Here is a 21,699-nt window from a genome sequence, read left to right as displayed (position 1 = left end):
CGACTCTGATGCTGACTGCCTGCATGTGGTGTACGAAAAAGAGGTAAAGCGAGGATATCAGAAACTAGGAAAATCGACTAGCTGCTTAAAAAATAAACTGTGATGTTTCTATCATTTTATCTTAGGCAACTAAATATACACAAAAGCGCCACCTATACAAACAAATTTCCGTTTATTTTAATATAGCTATCTCCCTGCTATCTCCATTTAACCACACAAGTGAAAAAGAGAAAGAGAGCAAACGTCATTGGAATTTGCAATATGTCAACGGAGGGTGGATTTTTCAATTTTTCAAATATTAAACTAAATTTTATATTGTTTTCACACTTGTTCTAAAGTCGAGAGACGAAAAATGCTAAGTGCAATCTAATTTATAATTAAGTGCTTCGTTGGTCATAGCTTATTGTTATTCCAGTACAAGATGAACGGACGAAACTCTTTGAGCGACAAAATTGAGGTTAGATTTTGAATTGTTTATAGTGAAAATAATTTGTTTTAATTAATTTGTGCTCTAGATATTTTACTAAACTATAATTTTAGGATTATGAAGTTCATAACTTATTGGGAAAAGGTGGATTTGCCTCGGTATATAAGGCCAGATGTCGCAAAACGGGTCTTGATGTTGCCATTAAGATGGTAAGTTAATATGGTCTCTATTTTTTTTATAGTTTACTAGCTTATATTTCGTTATAGATAGACAAAAAGATTATGCAAGCTGAAGGAATGGTTGGTAGAGTACAACAAGAAGTATCCATACATTCCCGTTTGAAGCATCCGTCTATTTTGGAACTATATACCTTTTTTGAGGATGCGAACTATGTTTATCTGATTTTGGAGTTGTGCCATAATGGCGAATTACAACAATATATTAAAAAGAAGGTATAGTAAGTTATGCAATATGCCTATATGGAAATATTTAAAAAAATATGATTAGTTTTTACCTTTGATAATTTTTAGATGCTTACTGAAAGTGAAGCTAGTACTATTATGAAGCAGGTTGTTGAGGGCATTAGATATCTTCATTTTCACAATATCCTACATAGAGATATATCACTATCTAATTTATTACTCACAAAAGACATGCAAGTGGTAAGTTAAAGTTGAATGTAGACTATATAGTTTTATAACATTTTTGTAAAAAGTATTTATCATACAAATTTCTAGCTTTATATATTAATTAGGATTACTTTTTCTCTTTAGAAAATTTCTGATTTTGGATTAGCCACTCAGTTGAGCAGACCTGATGAAAAACACATGACAATGTGTGGTACTCCCAATTTCATTTCTCCCGAAGTTGCCACTAGAGGATCGCATGGTCTTGAAGTAGATGTCTGGAGTTTAGGATGTTTATTATATACTCTTTTAGTAGGGTCCCCTCCATTTGACACCCAAGGTAAGTGTTTTTAATTTATATAATACAGTTTGATATATTAAATTATTTTTATTTTACTAAACGTTATTTATATTTTAGCTGTTAAAAGTACTTTGACTAGAGTTGTAATGGCCAATTACAATCTACCTAGTCATTTATCTCCCGAAGCAAAAGATCTGATAAATTCTTTGCTACAGAAGAATCCAAAAGACAGAATTAGTTTAGACCAAATATTAGAACATCCATTTATCAAAAGGAATCAAGTAAGTGAATTTAGAAGGAAAAGTAAATTTACTATAAATATTTTTTTAATTTTAGATTATGATTTCAAATTTAACTCACGACAGTGGCATTCATACGATGTCAAGCCGAAGAGACAGTGCCTTCAGCGACGGTGTTCTATCTCATAACTTTTGTGGATCCAATTTAATACATTCTCGAAAAGCAAACAGCGATTGCTACCCAGTGGAACCTGTGTGTGGGACAGGGCGGTTAACTCAGAGTATGGAGTATGCAAAGCATTGCTCGAATAGCAGAAATAATTGCAATTCTGTGCAAGAAAATGGTTGCAGTGGGTGTAGTTTTGGCGCTAAGGAAGCTGCTTTTCCCAATTATGGATCTAATTGTGATCTGAGAACTAATTCACACTATCAAGACAATCATGTGAGTGTGAGTCAGTACAGCAACCATCATTATCATCCCAGTGATCCAGGAGGTAAGATTGTAAATTTTACAGAGTGATCCAATATCCAATGTTCTGAATAATGATTTGATGAATGAACATTTTGAATTTTAATTCCAACTAATGTTTAATTTTTGGTGTGGATATTGTTAGATTTTACTTTAATGGCAAACATTTACTGGGTGTTTTTCAGATAACAAAACGAGTTTAGGTATTTTATATAATATGACAAGTTAGGATTCTTCCTGTTTCACTGGAAATTACTACATACCTTACTAACTACGTTTTAACTCAGCCATGGCACTCTAGATTGACATTTAAAATACTGTTTTGTTTTAATTAAGAATATCAAAAGGTGACATATGTCAATTCATTTTCTTTCAAACAGAATCTCATTCATTTTCTATCAAATAAAGTAAAACAATTATTCTGATGGTACAATTTAAAAATCAAAAGTTGTAGTAACTTCGAGTGGAACAGAAAGTGACTGAAAATAATTGAATGTGTCAATCAATCCCGATTTATGTCATGTATTAACATACTAAATTTCACTGTTGAAAAACACCCGGTATAGTAGAAAAAGTGAAAGTAACTCATGTGTTTTGTTTTCAAAGAAAATGCAACAGAAAATTAATTAGTATTTTTTTTATTATAGGTCAAGTTTTAAATGGTATTCCCACAATATCACCTCCATTATTATCAGAGTGCTCAAATCAAAGTTACCAGGTTCCGACATCAAATACTGGAAATCTGAATTCACAAATCAGTTTAAACAACTTACACATCTCCGATGATATTCCACCTAACGTACTCAAAAAAAGAAACGGCAATGAGAGCACGAAAAAAATCGTGAAAACGCAGAATTTGGTCCAGCTTTGTTCGCAAAGACTGCTTCCTACCAGACATCAGACTAAAAATGCCATTTTAAGCATTTTAAATGGAGGCGAAGTTGTAGTGGAATTCATAAAAAAGAAGGGCTCGGCTAAGAAGGATGTAATATGTGAGGTTATGAGAATATCTCCTGACGGATTAAGGTATTTTATATTTTTATTTTTAACTGTTAAATATTGGTCATAAAGTAGATATTTATTAGCAAATCTTTTTTAGATTTGCCTTTTTTTAAATTTTGTGTTAGTTTTATATAATTTTTAATTTTCTGACTGACTTTGTTACAATGTACATTTCAGAATAATTCTGTACGAACCTGAAGGTGGTAGGGGACTGCCTCCCGCCCAAGAGCCTCCACCCCTTCCAGCTCAAGGTGCAGATCAGATATTCAGCATAGAAAATCTGCCAGAAAAACACTGGAAAAAGTACATGTACGCCTTTAAGTTTGTGGAATTGGTGAGAGCAAAAACGCCAAAAGTCACTTTGTACAGTGACAAAGCCAAATGCCTACTTATGGAGAATTTACTTGACTTTGAAGTATGCTTTTATGAAGGTAGGTTGTAATGACAGGGAACTGTTTATATTTTATTTTATGCCAAGATCCAATGCGACGTTTCCAGTTCTACCTAACAAGTACTGTATGATCGAATAAAAACGGCGTCAGCGATGGCTATGAAATGAAGATCGCTGTCATTTTATATGGGAAATGTCATCGATCGTAATTTCATAGCCATCGCTGTCGCCGTTTTTCTTCGATTATACGGTATTTATTTTGAATTAGGGCAATATTTAAATTAGATAATAGTGTAGTTTGCAATTTTTTACATTTTTTATATATTGTACAGGGTGTCCCATTTTCATGTATTTTATGGGGTTTTAAAAAATAATATACATGGTGTTCCATTTAAAAAAAAACATAAGTTTGAATCATATTTCGAAAATGACAGCTTTTAGCGAAAAAATAGTTACGCCACTGAAATTCTACGTGAATACTTTGAATAAGAAGACTAAGGAAGGAGCATAATGCTATCCATGTATTCATGCATGGTGGGCGGAAAAAGCACTCTAGGGTGGGGATCCTTGACAGTTCTGTTTGACGATTCATTTGATACATTTGAATTTGATTTGAAATTTTGTGGATTTGTCAGTCTTTACGGAGCTTATTTTATGTTATTTATTATTTATTCTACTACTGATAGTTGTATAAAGGTAGTAAATCTAGATGGAAATTGTAGCAGAACTTAAATTATCAGTGACACTATCGCGATTTATCGAAAAAGACTCTAAAATAGTTGGTTGTGTAGCGTGCGGTAGATCTCGGCAAAAATCGAGTGAAATAATGGAACAACTTTTCGCTAGTAAGTGACTATATAATATACATACGTGTAGTAAACCGATCATTTATGAAATTCACTTAAATTAACTAAATTATATATTTTTCTTGCATTTTAGCTTTTATTTATTACTTGTCAAAGGTTAGATGTCAAAGAATTTAGATACGTTAATTTGACTTACTTGCTTCAGTAGCGTATCGGATGTTTGTGTTAATAAATACTTATTATAACTTATCTATTTTTATTAGAATTATATATTTTTATAACAATTTTAATAACTACCAACATTTATTCACAACGTAAAATAAAATAACAAATTATTGAGTCTACCCCACGTCTACCCTACATCATAGTTTTACATTTTTTAAATAAAATTAGAACGACACTGATAAACCGGAATTTAAGTCGGCCATATTTGAGGCTCATCGCAGTGTACCAAAGATTTTTGATATGCTGCTTCCTTAGTCTTCTTATTCAAAGCGTGAATAGCTCCACAGAACTCGGTTTTTGTCTTTTCGATAAGTTATAGGATAACCGAGATACGAGGGGAGTAGTATTTCAGGAACTAAGAGGGCTAGGACAAATGTTGTTTGTAGCATGTTTAGTTTCATAAAAAAGTAGCAGTGATATGAAAACCGCATCTTTGTATCTCTACTCATAAGCGAGAAACCCACAATAAAAAAATAAAACGCTCGAAAATGGGACACCCTGTACTTTTATTTAGTACCTAGAATAAAATACAGTTAAGTTTCCATGAGAGAAAAAATAAGACAATTTGTAATATTTTGACAAATGGAAAATTTTCGGTATTCCTAGGATTAGATTTTGTTTTTATTTATTTAAAAAATGTTTATAATCATTCTTGTTTTACTCAAGGTGGAAAGGTTACAAGATCGACTACCGAAGGCATAACCTTTATCGATCCTTCCGGTCACAAGTGTAATTTTCGGACCAACAGCGAATGTCACAATTTGAACGGGACACTTGAACTCATGTGGACGCATACCCAGGAGTGCTTTGAGCATTGCTTAATGCTGGAAAATACACTGTCAAAACTGCACGGTACCAATTTTCCTATTATTGTCGGCAGGAGACCAACGAACACAATATCTACTTATGCAAAAGAAAATGTGTCCAGATCTATCATGGTAAGTAAATTTTTTTATTAACTTGCTAAAATATTTGATAGCTTTTATAAGAGTTAAAAAATTGTGCTATGACGCAGAGTTGCCTTGGAAATGATAATTGCTGTCATTTTATTTCTAAAATTGTAATAGGAATATTAGTTATGGTTTTCCAGGTTAGAATTAGAATAAGTGGGAGGGGGGTTAATCTCTGCGACCTTAGAGATCTATTGTGTCCCCCTTTCTTGAGTTATAACTCATCATACAGTCCCAGGACTTCCTACGGAGACCCGTGTCCTTCACAGTCGAGGAGCTACGACCCAGGCCGGGTAGACGAAACGGTAGCTTGTGTCGCCTGTTGGGTTTAGAGGTAGGAGGTAGGCTCCCGACCCTTGGAGGAGGTGGTAGCTTGTATGCCACTTGCGGAGGATGGTCTCACGCAAGTGTCAGCCACCTCTCCTGTAGTTCTCTTTGGGTTTGGCCCCTTGGAACTTTCATTGTTACTGTTCCCAGTGTCGCTAGGGGGTTTCCCCACAGCTTCACCGGTGATGTTTTTATTACTATTATTACCAGATCTCATAGTGTTCCTATGAGTCGCTAGGGACAGTCGGTCCACTTCTACAGAGCCCCGCAGTAGAAGTAAGGGGTAAATACAATGGGGTGCCCCCGGTGCCCTGGCAAGGTTGAGGCCGTCCGTAGCCCCGCCCGGTATCGTTATATGTCTTGGTGCAATTCCCTGGCCACGACACTACAGTCAGGGACAAGACGATGAGTGAGATGCTTCTTAGACCAAGCCAAGTGCTAGAGGGGATTCCCCCCAGCACCTGACCAGGAGCTTCCCCACCAACGACGTGGTCTTGCATCTCCTAGGGGAAGTTTTTTTTTCCAGGTTAACTTGACGTTGTTTTTATACTTATATACTTTCATAACTAGGTATTATTCTTTGATATCCTACGAACTGGGGGCGCCAATTTAGAATTTTTGAACAGAAAGCGTTTTATAAAAAGTGATTTTAAGCAATTAAATAGAAACATCACTGGAGGTTTTATTTGAGGAATTATTTATATATTTAAGGATATACAATAATTAAGTGTATTTTGTTTTATTTAGTTTGGGGAAATGTGTTTAAAATACATGCAGCCTAAACATTCCTTATTATTATAAAATTATCTTTTTCTACGACTAGCCTAGAAAATGCAGTTTGACACACGGAAAACTCGGTCTGAAATTGGCGTTTTGCAAACTGTTGTGTGCTAAGGATTTAGCGCACGACATGTGCCATTTTGCACACGACATGTGCCAATTTTAACATTTTTAACCTCCAGTGTTTAGCTGAAACGCCAAACGCAACGCAGCCGTCAGATAAGTGTTATCATTACATCGCAAATTATTTCACAAAACTGGCAAAAGCTGAGTGAGTCTGCTGCTAAAAAATAGCGTAAAAAACTCGTTCAAAAACTTCTTTGTACACTCGTTCGACTTGTGGCCCTTGCCTGCGGCTCGAGCCAACAAACTGTCGAACTCATTTTTAAAGGCTTTTTTATCCTGACTTTTTTGATAAATTTAAAAACTTAAAATGTGATGCTCCCACCTCATCAACCCAATCTAATAGTAGTTGACGTTAATGTCAGTAAAACAACTGTTAGGAACGACGGAAATTTCCGTTTTCTGAGGGTAACTTTCAGCTTCTATGTAAACAATTTGATAGGATCTAAATCTGGATAATACAGAGGGGCAATTCAACCTAACCGAAATTGGCTCTCAGATTAAGAGATCTAATATAAAGAAATACTTAATAAATATGCAGCATATATCAAAAAGAAAATAAGAAGAGTTTTATTAAAATAGACATAACAAAGTAACATTCATATTTCTTGTTGCAAAATAAAAACACACAAAGTGTAGCAAACACGGAAATATAAGTTTTAGACATTGACGTTCTCCTTAGTATAAATAAAAGATGATCTTAGAAAGACTAGATTGGGCTTTTAATTCTTTCTACTTTTTCGGGATCCTTGGATTTAATATCGGGATTTCGACGATAAACATACAACGGGATCCCGGTTTTCCCCTAGTCTCTGTACTGGTGAATTTCTCCATTGTTCTCATTATCCACCCACTTTTTGACGGCCATTCTTGTAACTAAAAAGGTGGTCTAAAACTAAAGGTGATCCAGAGTGAGGAAACTGCATCCTACGCACAGTGCAGCAGATAGTAATTCTAGCGGGACAAAACCTCAGAAGCGATGTTTGGGACTTAAATAAAATCTAAGAAGGTAGCAAGTTGTCTAATATATAGCAACCATATAGTTAAATTTAGTAGATGACATTTTTGGATTTTTCCAGAAAACTGTTTGTTCATTTTTATCAAGAGTTAGATGTAATGGAACAAGGCAAGTTGTTAATATACATGTATCATCAAAAACTTCATACTCAAAATGTTGCTTAAAATAATTTTTACCGCCACTACCATTAACACCCCATTTAACATAGAAGTTATGTTTGATAGGAGATTCATCGCCATTTGATGCAAAAAAAGATAATATCTCTTTTTGAGACTGTCAATCTTCATGAGGTCTTAGTGATGATTGAAGTGATCAATCTTAGTGATGATTGAAGATTAATCTCTGAAACCTTATCCGAAATTGTCATGCCATTTGGATAACAATTTGTCTTAGCTGCCAAAATGTGCTTGTAACTGGGAAACACATCTTTACGACCTTTTAATTTTAACGTATTCGTAAGAAGTTGATAATGAGCTTGTGTTCATTTCAAATCCGCAAATACAACCAGAGCTTCATCAGGAGAAAAATTGCCGAATTGAATATTGGTGCCGTTCATTGATTTTTTCAACTCAGTGCTTTTCGATAGAATTTCTGTTAAGGTTTTAACGATTACAACAGCATCCCTACTCCCACTAGCTCTAAAACTCATAGTAGTTGCAAAACCCAATTTTTCCTTTGAATGCTCTTCTATTAACCAATTAACGAGATTTAGTTTCGTTTTTATTCTAGTCGATTGAAATGAAACATTTGGGGGTTAAACTTGAACTCCCTGTGACTAGTGATGTTGGTAGCGAATATTTCCATTCGAATTTTGCAGGAAATTTCAGAAATTTCCGAAATATTCGGTCCCAAAATCGCGAATATTCGCAAAAATCCGAATTTTGCAAGAAATTTCTTTTCAAAATTCAAGACATTGAGCTAAAATTTAACGAAAGTGTATCAAGTATGCCTATTCTTAAATCAGAAGAAAAAGAATGCTTCTCCGCCTTACAAAATAGAAAACGTATGGCTCTTAAAATAATGCATTTGACCGCGAATCTCTTGGCCCCCTCTGTTTCCTGGGAGAGCACTGTAACAATGAAGAACACATAGCCGCTATGGAATTTATCAACAATATCACCAACAAACATCCTCAGTTTGTCAATAATAAAGAAGCCATTTTTACAGATGTAACAAATTATTGTGCCAAATCGGGTTTATGGGCTCTCGACTACGTTTGGATGTCAGTTAAAAATGTAGTCTGTCTAAGTTGGTGGCAAGCAATATGTAAAAATACTCAGTTGAAATATTTAGCTGTTGCTCTGCTTTCTTTACCAACGTCATCTGCAGCCACTGAGAGAAGTTTCAGTACTTACAGTTTTATCCATACTAAAAAAGGAATCGCTTAACTGCACAAAGAACTGGCAAAATAATGTTCGTAGCTCATAACAATAAATTATTACCTACTACAAAAACAAAAAGTGGATATGGAACATGATATGCAACAACATGAAACTCCTCCAGAACCACTAGACTAGAACCCGTAGAGGTAGAGGTCCATCCAATCAGAACCAGATGATACATCAAATATACCTGATTTGGAAATAAAAACTGACAAAGACAGTACTACTACTACTACTACTATATTACCCTATGAAGGTTCCCACCGCCAGCTCGGCGCCTGAAAGTATTCCGGAATAGAATAATTCAATTATTTGTGTTTTACGTTTTTTAAATTTATATTTCGTGCTTTTTTGTTTTTTTTAAGTTCATAGTCATAGTTCATGGTTTATGTACAAAGTACAAATGTTACCAAATAATTTTTGTTATATGTTATGTTTATGACTTTTAGGAGTTATGTATTGTTTATTAAAAATATAACAACTAATATTATGTTTATGGTTTTTTTTCACTTACATGTTGGTAACAAATGTCTATCTAATTTATTCATTGTATCAACAAAAAATATGTAAAATTGTAAAATTTCCTAAAATTTCATAAATTTCCGAATGTTTCCGAAAGTTTCGGAAATTTCCTGCAACAATCAAAAGTTTCCGAAATATTAACATCAGTACCTGTGACTAATAAAATGCCTTCTAGCTACGATTTATTTTATTTGCGAAACTTTTTTAAGCAAAAGCATCTTTTTTTTTCCACTTTCGATATGAAACAATGAAAAATTATCGCAGCTGGGTCTCAATACCTTTCTTTTCATCGTCACTAAGAGAGTTGAGATCTAAGAATTGCAACACAACATCCCACATAACGGTCAAACTGGTCTGGATGTTGGTTGTAGCACCTTTTTTCTTGAGGGCTTCAACAAATTCTTGGCGACTGAACCGGTGTGAGACTACTAAAAATTATGTTTTTTTCACCAGTCTGACAACGGCCGGTAAAAATAAATATGAGCAGGGAAACTACAAACATTTCAGCATCAAAGTTGTTTACTACTTTTTGGTAACTATTGGTAACTCAAAAAATCTACATCATTCAATATATCGATACAATGTAGTTGAAAAAAAAAGTGCAAATTTGATGTCGCACCATGCGACGCGTATATATTTTTGTTAGACACCAAACGCAATAGAAATTTAATTTATCAAGGAAAATTCCAAACAAAACTGGTGTGGAAGGTTTTTCAAAATGCGGTGGGTTTTCTCCTTCCTGTCTTCTTATCAAGTCGTTCACAATAATGAGGCGAAACCTTACAAACTCTCTTCAAAATTGCGTTGTTATTTTCCAGACTCCGTTCACGATGTCAATAAACAGCACCACTCCGGGCACCTCCTTGGGCCTAAGCTCCACCAAAGAGAAACGAGTATCGGTGCCGGGCGTCGGTACGGCCATCCAACTGGCCAACGGCGAGGTCCGCGTCAAATACAACGACGGATCCCAGCTGTGGGTCGATGGAAAGCACCACGTGCGCTACCAGTACCCCGACGGTCGCACGGCGAACTACCTGGACACGGACAGCATTCCCAAATCGATCATGGACAAGATGCAACTGATGCCCAAGGTGGTGAAGCACTTGAGCACGCCCACGACGACGACGAAAAAAATGCAGTATTTAAGGTAGCGAGGTATAAATTTGGGTTTTAGTAATATATCCTGCCTGATTATTATAAAAAGGATTATTTTTCTGTTACAAGTGAGTATGTGAGAAACTATTCAGGCGGTGATGGTAAAAAAGGGGGTTTTCATTTTTCATTTCATTTCAAGTTTCAGTTTTTTCTTCTTACAAAGTTATTTGCTTATACACGTTGTAATTCTCTAACTCGGAATAAATTCGGCATAATATCAAAAATTCAATTGGGGGGTTGGGACTTTTGGTGTTACAAGAGCAAAATGAAACCACGATTCAGCAAATAAAATTGAACATAAGCCAGCAAAATAACACCAAAAATTCATAATACGCCAAAATACTTTATTTTGAACATTGGACGCGCGTTTCACTAACCATGTTAGCATCATCAGCAGATGATTAAATCTGATGATGAGTCAGAAAAAATTAAAATTCATTATTACTATTCCATTAGATCTGAATATTAAGTTAAAAGACTCATTAGACACCTGTCAATATTTTCAGCTCTAATTTTACTAACAACACATGACTTTACTTTTTTTGGCTGACAAACCTGTTACAAATTAAGACAGAAATATACAGGGTGAGTCTTAAATAAGTGCAAATATGTTTAGGGCTCGTAGATCTCGATAAAATAAACATATTTTCTCTTTAACATTTTTCAAATAAGTCCAAAATAACCGAGTTATTTAAGTTTGAAAATTAAAAAAAAATTGATTTATTTTGGTAAAATTTTGAGAGCCACCGGATTTTTTTCTGTATTTGCATCCCTTTTAGTGCCGTAACCATAGAGAAAAGCTGTAACTATGGTAATATCTGAGATTAAAAAATTATACCATGGAAAAATTTGCGGTGAACAGGCAGTTCTAAAAAGTTTTCGAAAAATATACAGGGAAATTTAAAAGAAAATGCATGATTTTAAACATTTTTTTGCGAAAAAAAACCTCATAGACGTGTTCCTGGGGTCGAAATATACCACTCCTGAAAATATTTGCACTTGACTCACCCTGTATATTGATGTTTCTGATTGATTCCATATATATAAGCATATAATCCTGACCAAAGAAAGGATTCTTGTGAGTGACAGTTGTCTGTCATTTTGAGTCACAGGTAAATTGTATTCTCTGTCATTTTTGGATATCTTCTGTTGAAATCTTTCCTGACTCGTTGGGTAAACTTTAACTTTGTAGGAAAACACCAAATTTTTGGATTTTTTTGGTAGAAAATTTAGTTAAGTTAAACAAGTCTAGTTAGGCAGGATATATTTCTATGCGTTTTATATAGTTCTATTTATTGTTTAAAAAGTACTGTAAAGTCTATGTTATTTTAATACATTAATATTTTCGTCCAGTTCGTGTTAAAAATTATTTATAATTTATTTTGTAAATTGCACAAAAGAAAATAAATGCATATTTTTTAAAATATTTTCATGCCTTTTTTTTGGACGAGAGTAATGCTACAGAAGAAAATTTGTTTTTATAAACGTTTATTTTATAATTTGGATGTCTAGGTAAATGCTCTTATAAAGTTATTTTTTGGTAATTACTCATAATTTTTTATTACCACTGATGTTTAACATTCGATTGGTTAAAATCTATGTTGCAGTAGATAAAACTATTGTTTCAGTTTCAGCTTTAGGCATGTCGCGCACTTAGGCAAAGCGCGCCGAAAAACCGTGCAATGGATTAAATTTATGTTTACAATGTGTTGGAGTTGTAGCCGAGTTAGAGACAACTAGATAACCAGTCCATGTATATTTCACATAAGTTCCTCTGTTAGGCAGACACTGGCGCAATAGCGTTAACTCCAAAATTCCGAACGTCGATTAGCCTTTACTCTAAGGATTAGCTAATTGTCGAACGGGAGCGCAAACGAAAGCCGTACGAAGTTGGACGAAGCCGTACGAATGAACAGCTGGTGCTAGCGTCTAGTCTCTTATTGGTCTAGTTATTCGATCGATAATTCAAAATCCAGGCTTGCGCACTACGCTTGAGCAGGCCTAACTGAACGACTTATGCAAATTCCTTCATGGGATTTATATACCCATTTCACCGGCTCGGTTTCACAGAATGTAGTTTGGAGACAATATGGTTACTTTATAAATATATGTCTATAATGTTGTACAGGGTGGTCGAAATTGGTCTGTTTTAACAGAGAAAATCTATTTCCTGACTAGATAGAGCAAAACCGACATAGATGTAATGGGCTTGATTTCTGAGAAACTTTTAATGGCGTAAACCGCCTGTTGATATTTACACTGCCAACTGAGATACGGGGTCTTTTTGAATTTTTTACCATTCGAAAAATTGCCCATAACTTTTGTATTTCGCGGACTAATAAAATTCTGTAAAAACGTTCTTAAGGCACTTTTTTAAGCACAATCCAGTGGCGTACTCAGTTTTTTTCTATACTTGCTCTTTTTGACAGAAATAATAAAAAACATAATTTTTTAAATGGAAATCATAGTTGGCTACTAACTTAAAAAAATGCTGGCGTTTAACCCTTTCCAACGATATATAGTTATGTGTATTTATTTCTAAGAATGAGAGAAATATTAGGTTTTTTATCTTTGTATCGAAGCGGGCCTTGGTTTTGTGTTGACCTATTGCCTAATTATTTTTTATCACAATTTAATATTTTATATTATTATTTATCTGCATAATTAAAAACCTTTGAAAAGGTAAATCAACATTCTATATTAGTATTGTTGCGGACCGGTGTGGACTCGACCTAACCTAACAATATGGCCCGCCCTCGGATGACCTTAGCATCGCACAGATACCGCAATGCTTCATTCGAAGATTCGAGAAGGATCGAGTCCCACTGGAATGGAGTAGTACATACGAGAACATTCGAAAACCTTCTCTATGCACCTAACGATCTATGGACTATTCTAGTAAACTTTAACTGTAGGTATAAAAGCCGGCGGCTGTGGCCTAGAGGGGGCAGTTATAAATATACAGTTGACGCGCTAAAATTCAAAATAAATTCTTAGTTATAAATCGTTTGTAAATAGTTCTATAAGTCTTTTATCGTTATTGTTTTTGTTAATTAGTGTTAAATAAATAGTGTTTAAATAAATTGTGACACGGAACCGACGAAAAACGTAACAGTATTACCAGTTACAATTAAAACGCCAGGATTACAACTGAACTATTAAATGGAGAATTTAGGGAGAATTGGGTTGGAACAAGGTGCCTGCTCTTGGCCTACTAGGTTCTGCGATTTAACTCCTTTTTCCGACTTTTTTATGGGGGGAATTAAAAGACCGTATATATAAGGGAAGAACCATTGAGACGAGAGAAGAATAATTGCTGAAGGCTACTAGGCAAGCTTTTGGACTTATTACGCCAGTTTGCCTAATCAATTGTTGTAACCCTGTGCTCAAAAGATGTTTATTGTGTATTCAACAAGGAGGTGCTCAGTTTGAACATCTTTGATTTTTTTAGAACTATATTCGTCACGCAAAAAATACGTTTTTTTAGTTTTGTTCTTTGCTTATTGTACCGATTTCACACAGTTGTAATTACTAATACTAATAATTACCATTACTACTAACAATAGAATGTTAATTTACTTTTTCAAAAGTCTTTAATTATGCAGATAAATAATAATATAGAATATTAAATTGTGATAAAAAATAATTAGATAAATAGGTCAACACAAAATCAAAGCCCGCTTCAGTATAAAGATAAAAAACCTAATATTTCTCTCATTCTTAGAAATAGATACCTATAACTTTATATCGTTGGAAAGGGTTAAATGTCAGCATTTTTTTAAGTTCATAGCCAACTATGATTTCCATTTAAAAAATTATATTTATTTTTGACAAAAAGAGCAAGCATAGAAAAAAACTGAGTACGCCACTGGATTGTGCTTAAAAAAGTGCCTTAAGAACGTTTTTACAGAATTATATTATTCCGGGAAATACGAAAGTTATGGGCAATTTTCCAAATGGTAAAAAATTCAAAAAGACCCCGTATCTCAGTTGGCAGTGAAAATATCAACAGGCGGTTTACGCCATTAAACGTATCTCGGAAATCAAGCCCATGACATCTATGTCGGTTTTGCTCTATCTAGTCAGGAAATAGGTTTTCTCTGTTAAAACAGACCAATTTCGACCACCCTGTACATAAAATAAGAAAATCTCCCTCTGAACTGCTACTGGAACCCAAACAATCACAGAGACAATACTAAAATTGAAAGGGTCACCTAAAAACAACTTTAAATACCAACCGCGTACGAAAAACCGTACATAAGTTAGCGTACCTATCAAAAACGCGCACAAAAGCTTTGCACAAGCACGCGACATGCTTTGTAATAGGAAAAAAATAACACTATGAAGTTCTTTGGTAGGTAATAGCTATAATATCATGATTGTTAAATAATATAACTATTAAAGCCAAGAAACGAAATAATTTCTGTTACTAGTATTTTGATTTGATTAAAAAAAAAGAATTAAATAACTCGTGGTAATTATGGAATTATTTATTAAATATATTTTACATTTGAATGGTACAAATTAATTACATTTATTCTAAAGGTAATTATAGATAAAACCCGTGTTATATTACTACCAGTCGCAAATATTCAAAACACTTAGAACGCACTAATGTATAGTCTGTACAACTACCGTTCAACGTTACGTCATATATTATCAAACTCTTTCTTTCACGTGAAAACGGGATGAAACAGATTGTAGACATCATTAAGGTATTTCGTCAATCACTGTACATTGTTTTTAGTAACTAGTTATTTCATTTTTGTGTTGAGGGATATCGATCGGTGTAAAATTTAAAATAAAATATCAACGACTATGAAATAATATATAAATCCGTTTGTTATTAAACTGTTTATTACTAACACTGGTATGTACACCTAAAGTTATAAATTGAAACACTTAGGAAAGGCCAAACATGCCCATATCAAATTTATTATTTATTGTTTGTTATTGAACCTTGCGTGGAACTACTATTATTTACGTAGGAAGTAGAGTGGAGGGAAGTTTGAGAGAGTTTGAGTTTGCGCACTGTCTAAATCTTCTAAACAATATGAACTGATCTCTAAAACGGATATTAGATAAATAATTATGACGTACCGATGAACGATCGTTGTAGTCGAGTTTATTATTGGGAATTGTTTCTTGGAATGTAATTTTATTAATAATAGATTTTTCTAATAATATTTAATTGCTTAGAAATACTTGATATACCTAATCAATTTTATAGTACATATTAAATTTATAAAATAACACTGAGCGAATTTCATACAAACACTAACTATGTATCATTTATTTTTTTAGTAACTCTATCCATTATTATAGATAAGACCATAGAATAACATTATAAATCTGTCAACGAGAGGATACCTGACATTGACAGTTGATGTCTGTCATTTTTCTGGATGTCGTCTGTCAAAATTTTGCCTGATTCGTTGAACAGACTTTAGGTTTACAGATGCGACATTAAGCGTCGACTCTTTTGAAGTAAGTGCAGCCAGATTTCCTATCCTTCAGTCACAATTATTATTTCAGAAATGCTTGTTATTTTATTGTGACGTTACTAAATTTAATAAATACAAATTAACAAAAAGAAAACATTTTACAATAGAATAAATATAAACGTGATTACAAGGGGATAAAAGAACAAATATTAAAGCTTGTTTTGTAAATGCGCATTAAAAATGAGTCGAGGAAAAGATCGCCACTGTCGCTTCTCTGTAAGTAATTCTGTGATAAAATCGGAATTCAGTTCATTAATTAAAATACATAACCTATAATATCATACTAAATATTTTGGATTCTCATTTAATTAAAAAGAAACACAGAGAACTAGAGCTATAAAAGAAAATCAGAAAAACATATCTTGCTGAGGTAGTAAATGGCATTTTATTATTTGAAAATTTATTATAATGTATTATAATAATAATTATTTTTTGGCACAGTGTTTCTTTGTAATTAAAATTCTTCATTAGTACTTTTTACAATATAATAAAAGGAACTAGATTATGTTCTATACTAAAAATATGCAACTATATTTAGATTGGTCCATTTTCAAGTGGCATATGACCTTGAATTTTAATTTCAAAATTTGGGCTTTGTATATGCCTTTTATACTTATAAATTAAACCAACCAATTATGCCAACCCAATTATTTTTAATAGTTCCTGCACAAAGGGTCCGAATTTTTGAAGTGTACTACAAGTGAAAATATTGAGCAAGTTAAGAGTTTTATGTTGCAAAATGTTTTTGGAAAAAAGCCTAAATGTTTTGTAAACGAGTAAATAATACAAGGACCAATAACACCTGAGACCAAATTCTTACCATGTCTCCAAAAATATTTTTCTTAACTTAGCTCCTCGAAGAGATGTTTATATTTTTGATGAATGTTTTGAGTACGCCTCTGGCGTATGCTGCTTATTTAGGTGGAATCATACTATTTAATTAAAAAAAAAAGTATTAAAATGTTAACAAAAGGTACAATACTAGTTTCGATATCTAGCGCATATCAAGTACATATTATAATATCACAAAAATTATTATCAAATTCAATAAGAAAACGCTAAAAAGGTGGAGTGGACTGTTGATTTATCTATGAAACGTAACTCCTGGCTCTTTCTTATCGTTTTACACTTGAAAGCTGAACAAATCACCATTGTAATACATTTTATACAAAGTTCACTACACACAGCAAACTATTAAAAATTGCTAAAATTGTCGCTGGTGACACATCCGTTGTCTCAAAAAAAATGGCGTCTAACAACACACATTCTATTCCAGCGTCAAGGTTATTAAATTGGTTGCCTCCAATGACTAAAGAATATAAGGACATGTAACGCCCATATACGGGCTGCAGCAGAATTTGTGACCTTAGACACCATTCTTTTGATGGCAAACAATGAGTCATCATCTGGTCACCAGCGACAATTTTAGCGATTTTTAATGGTTTGTATGTAGTGAACTCTGTATAAACTTTATTACAATGGTGATTAGTTGTTCAGCTTTCAAGTGTAAAAACAGCAGCGATAAGAAAGAACCAGGAGTTACGTTTCATAGGTAAATAAACAGTCCGCTCCACCTTTTTAGCGTTTTTTTAGTTTTCTTATTGAATTCGATAATTATTTTTCTGATATTATATGTATTTGATGTATCCTATACGTCGATACTAGTTTTGTTAACATTTAAATACGTTTTTTTCGTAATTAATTAGTATGATACCAACGTATACACCCTAGGCGTAGTCAAAACATTTGTCAAAAAATATAAATCTCTTCAAACAGCTAGGTTAAGAAAAATATGTGCCACGGCACTGTTTGGTGATATCGTCACAGTTTGCTCTCGGGCGTTATTTGTCCTTGGATTCTTTAGTCATTGGTTGCCTCGTAACTTGACATTAGCCGCCATATTACTCATCATCGTCTAGTACATGGTCTAGTACTCAGCAGTTTTCAGCTTGTTTACCAATAATTTTACATTGTTTTCCGAAAGTTTTCAAAAAGTGTATTAAGTGCATTTGAGTGGATTATAGGACAGTTTTAGTGGATATAATATATTTTTAAAGTTTTAGTGTACTTAACGTATTATAATTGATGAACTAGATAGTTTTTTAAAATCATTTATCAAATTTTCCTTAGAAATGGAGATCGTTCCTACCTGTAACAGCCTATAATGTTCAGTATTGTTGTTGCTGAGTGACGTATATGTATAATAAATTATTTCGACTAGCTCGCGATATTTTAACATGGTAAAAAGCTAAAACTATTTTTTTTCGAATACAAATATTGCTTAAACATTTTAAATGTTAGCAAAATTAGAGAAAAATAAATAAAGACTTTATAGAAAAACAATTTAACTTGTGTAATTGTTATTAATATTAAACATTTTGTTAATAGTTATTTTAAATATCACGCTAGCTGACGTCATCGCGCCAACTACTGTGATTGGTCCAAAGTTACGAGGCAACCTGTTTAACATAATGTTTCTTCCAACCGGACGAGAGAACCATCCTAAAACGGTAATTTCCTATCAGTCAATTCATTTGTTAATCTTGACAAACCATCAAACTTTTCAAACAATGAGTGGGCGACTACAAATTACTGTCCCAGGATCGGTTCTCGATTCGGTTGGAACGAACCTATAATAACCTTGTTCCAGCTAGTATATGGGCGTTACGTGTCTTTGTATTCTTTAGTCATTGGTTGAAAATATGAAATATTTTCACTTTGAATTTTTTTGCTTGAATCTGATTGAGCAACTTAGCCACACTTGAATCTTTCTTTTAATTCCTTTATCCTTATTTAAATTTCTCTAACCACACTGAAATTTATACTTTTTAGACGCCTTAAAAAGGCACATACATCAAGGTCATCGGCAATATATTTCATTTTGGTTTAATTCTAAAGCCGAGGATACACGACGAATGTTATTCGTTCGCATCCGTTAAGAAATCCTTCTCAGGTGTGGATTCTTTACAAGATCTGGATTTTTTTGTGAACGAATGGTAACATTCGCCAGTTGCATATATCCTGGACTTAAAGTTCGTCGCATACATTCAGCTATTTAAATATCTAAAACTACTATGTACATTATACAGTTAGATGCGATATGATAAATAATATAATTTCTAAAAAATTACATCCTTCATCATTCAAATTTTATCATGAATTTCTTTTCACAGGTATTTTTTCTAATAAATTACATCATAAATTACCTCCTCCTGGAGGGTTTGGCCTGAAACGAACTTAGTTCACTACCGTAATTAGGTCCAGAGACGCTTTCCAGTGGAAAATCGTAATCTGGAATGTGCCACATATTTTTTAAGTCTTTCAGCTGTTCGGGTTTCATGGTTAACATGAATTCAGTGAGCTGTCTACTGTTAAACGTGTTTCCTAGGACTAGAGGGTCTTCTTCATCTATTCTTCGGTTGAAGGTTTTCTCGAATTTATTCTGTTCTAGATTGATGCCTTTTTGTTGAGATTTTGAAGCGCCTGGAAACAGTAAATTATCAATTTTATTATCAATTCTAATACGTTATTATTGTTCGATGTATGAGAAAATACCTTCTTTCTGTTAACTTTTCCAGAAAGTAATCTAAATCGGTAAAACATGTATCGCTATGAAGTTAAAAAATGCCTGCTGAAGTTGAAAACAGCTTTTTTTTATACTGTGAGGACATGAATTACAGTAAGATTATTGTGAATCTTAAGATGCGCGAACGTTGCTCGTGATCCTGCAACCTTCCAAGCAAAGCATTTCAAAAATAATACCAGGCGTATGCCAAAATATAAATAAAGTTCTCAAAGATCAGATTAAGATAAGTAGGCAATATAAATATAGAGTTATATTTTATTAAAGGTTAATATAATATTATTAGTCCAAGAACAAAACACAAATATTTATAATTATAAACAAAATAAAATAAGAAAAATCATGAAAAATCATCATCATACTGCAGTAAATACCGAATTCTATGAATGAAACCAAATTAAAAATTTATCAAAAATCAATCGGCCACTTTTTTTAAATTTTATTCGGAATTTCTCGTTTTTTTTTTCTTAATATTCTCGAGAAAATTGAGAATTTAGAGAAAATTTCAGAACAGTATGAAGGAAAAAATTGAGAACAAGTTTCTTCTCCTCTCTAGGAATATGTGTATTTCAGAGTAACTAGTAGTCTCAATATTCTTAGTCAATAGTAAAATGAAATGAAATGTATAAATATCAAATTTAGTAAGTAGTTTATTTTACCGTTTTCCAATGGTGGCAATAGTCCAACGTTACTTGGATCTGGACTGGTAGGTTCCACACTCTTTGGATAATCTGGCGTTGTGGCTTCGAATTTTGATCCAAAGTTTACTTGATTCGATTCAGAATGTCCTCGATTGGATCCAGGGGAAGCTCTCGAATTTAGTGGTGGCAAAAGATCTGTTCCAAGCTGAACTGGGGGCTTTGACTGGCCGGTTTGCGATGAAGAAATTGAGCCTACAAGATTTTTCTATTAATTTTGTTTCTTTTGTTGGTAGGGTATTTTTAGTGTTGTATTAAAGTCATTTAAATTAATTTCAACTAAATTGCTAAGTACGATTTAGGGTTGTTGAAAATTCTTTTTACATATAGCTTATTTCTGACTTTGGGTGCCGATTTTCGTGTGTACGAAGAGTATAGTCAATACGCTCAATAGGTACAATAAGATGTACTGAATAAAAAAAGAAGAGCAAGTACTTTCCCAAGTCATATACTTATAAGCTCTATACAGATTATAGCCTATCCCTGGAATGTGATGGAGTTGAAGCCGAGTTAGGGACAACTAGATAACCAGTCCATGTATATTTTACATAAGTTCGTCTGTTAGGCAGACACTGGCGCAATGGCGCAACTCCAATACTCCGAATATCAATTAACACTGAGGATTGGTCAATTGTCGAACGGGAGCGCAATCGAAAGCCGTAAGAAGTTGGACGAAGCCGTACGAATGAACAGCTCCTGCTAGCGTCTAGTCTCTTATTGGTCTAGTTATTCGATCGACAATTCAAAATCCAGGCATGCGCACTACACTTGAGTACGCCTAACATCTAGGTCAGGGCCATGTAAGTGAAATACCTATTCAAAATGGTTCCAGCAAAAGTTTCCCAATTATGACGGGTGATGGCGCTGATCGTCAAGATTTTTGGACAGGGATTTTGCTTACCGACAATACGACGTGAGCTACGACCGGACCAGGACCAATCAGAATGATCAGTCATGGATCAGTCTTTCTTGGACATTTGCCGCGGAAGTGTGTGTTAATTTCTGTTGTGATAAGTGTGGTTGTGTTTGCAGTTTGATTTTTCGATTTTGATATTATGTTAAAATTAATTTTGAAGTATTGTATCACCTGTTTTTATGTAATAGTACTTTTTTTAGTTCTATGATCTGATATGTTATGATTTGTTAATGTTTGTTTAACAATGTTACACCA

At 33.6% G+C, this 21,699-nt stretch overlaps 2 protein-coding genes across 5 annotated transcripts in view; one reads left to right on the top strand and one right to left on the bottom strand.

The window, feature by feature from the left end:
- Positions 1-229: 229 nt before the first annotated feature.
- LOC115890645 (serine/threonine-protein kinase PLK4) lies at positions 230-11,435 on the top strand. The gene is made up of 11 exons (XM_030910943.1): positions 230-457; positions 541-636; positions 694-879; positions 958-1,089; positions 1,201-1,393; positions 1,472-1,635; positions 1,691-2,087; positions 2,710-3,088; positions 3,242-3,495; positions 5,153-5,424; positions 10,407-11,435. Exons 1-11 carry the CDS (start codon positions 422-424, stop codon positions 10,737-10,739), a joined length of 2,442 nt encoding a protein of 813 aa, XP_030766803.1. The 5' UTR covers positions 230-421; the 3' UTR covers positions 10,740-11,435.
- A 6,508-nt stretch (positions 11,436-17,943) lies between these two features.
- The window catches only part of LOC115890644, a 129,271-nt gene continuing 125,515 nt past the window's right edge, over positions 17,944-21,699 (bottom strand). For all 4 annotated transcript variants that reach the window (XM_030910941.1, XM_030910939.1, XM_030910940.1 and 1 more), the window contains 2 exons: positions 20,490-20,723; positions 17,944-19,730 (listed from right to left, as the gene is read on the bottom strand). In XM_030910941.1, coding sequence (XP_030766801.1) covers positions 19,450-19,730; positions 20,490-20,723 — 515 coding nt within the window. In that variant the 3' untranslated portion in view covers positions 17,944-19,449. The remainder of the gene's footprint in view (positions 19,731-20,489; positions 20,724-21,699) is intronic.

Source organism: Sitophilus oryzae, unplaced genomic scaffold (assembly GCF_002938485.1).
Source record: "Sitophilus oryzae breed Bouriz unplaced genomic scaffold, Soryzae_2.0 scaffold_907_pilon_pilon, whole genome shotgun sequence".
NCBI classification, from domain to species: domain Eukaryota; kingdom Metazoa; phylum Arthropoda; class Insecta; order Coleoptera; family Curculionidae; genus Sitophilus; species Sitophilus oryzae.
The sequence above is the reverse complement of the archived record's forward strand: the minus strand, read 5'-3'. Positions and strand labels throughout refer to the sequence as shown.

Coding starts and splice junctions, on each gene's coding strand:
- LOC115890645 (XM_030910943.1), top strand. CDS start 422: ATGAACGGACGAAACTCTTTGAGCGACAAAATTGAG. Junction 458..540: donor CTTTGAGCGACAAAATTGAG/GTTAGATTTTGA, acceptor CTATAATTTTAG/GATTATGAAGTTCATAACTT. Junction 637..693: donor TTGATGTTGCCATTAAGATG/GTAAGTTAATAT, acceptor ATTTCGTTATAG/ATAGACAAAAAGATTATGCA.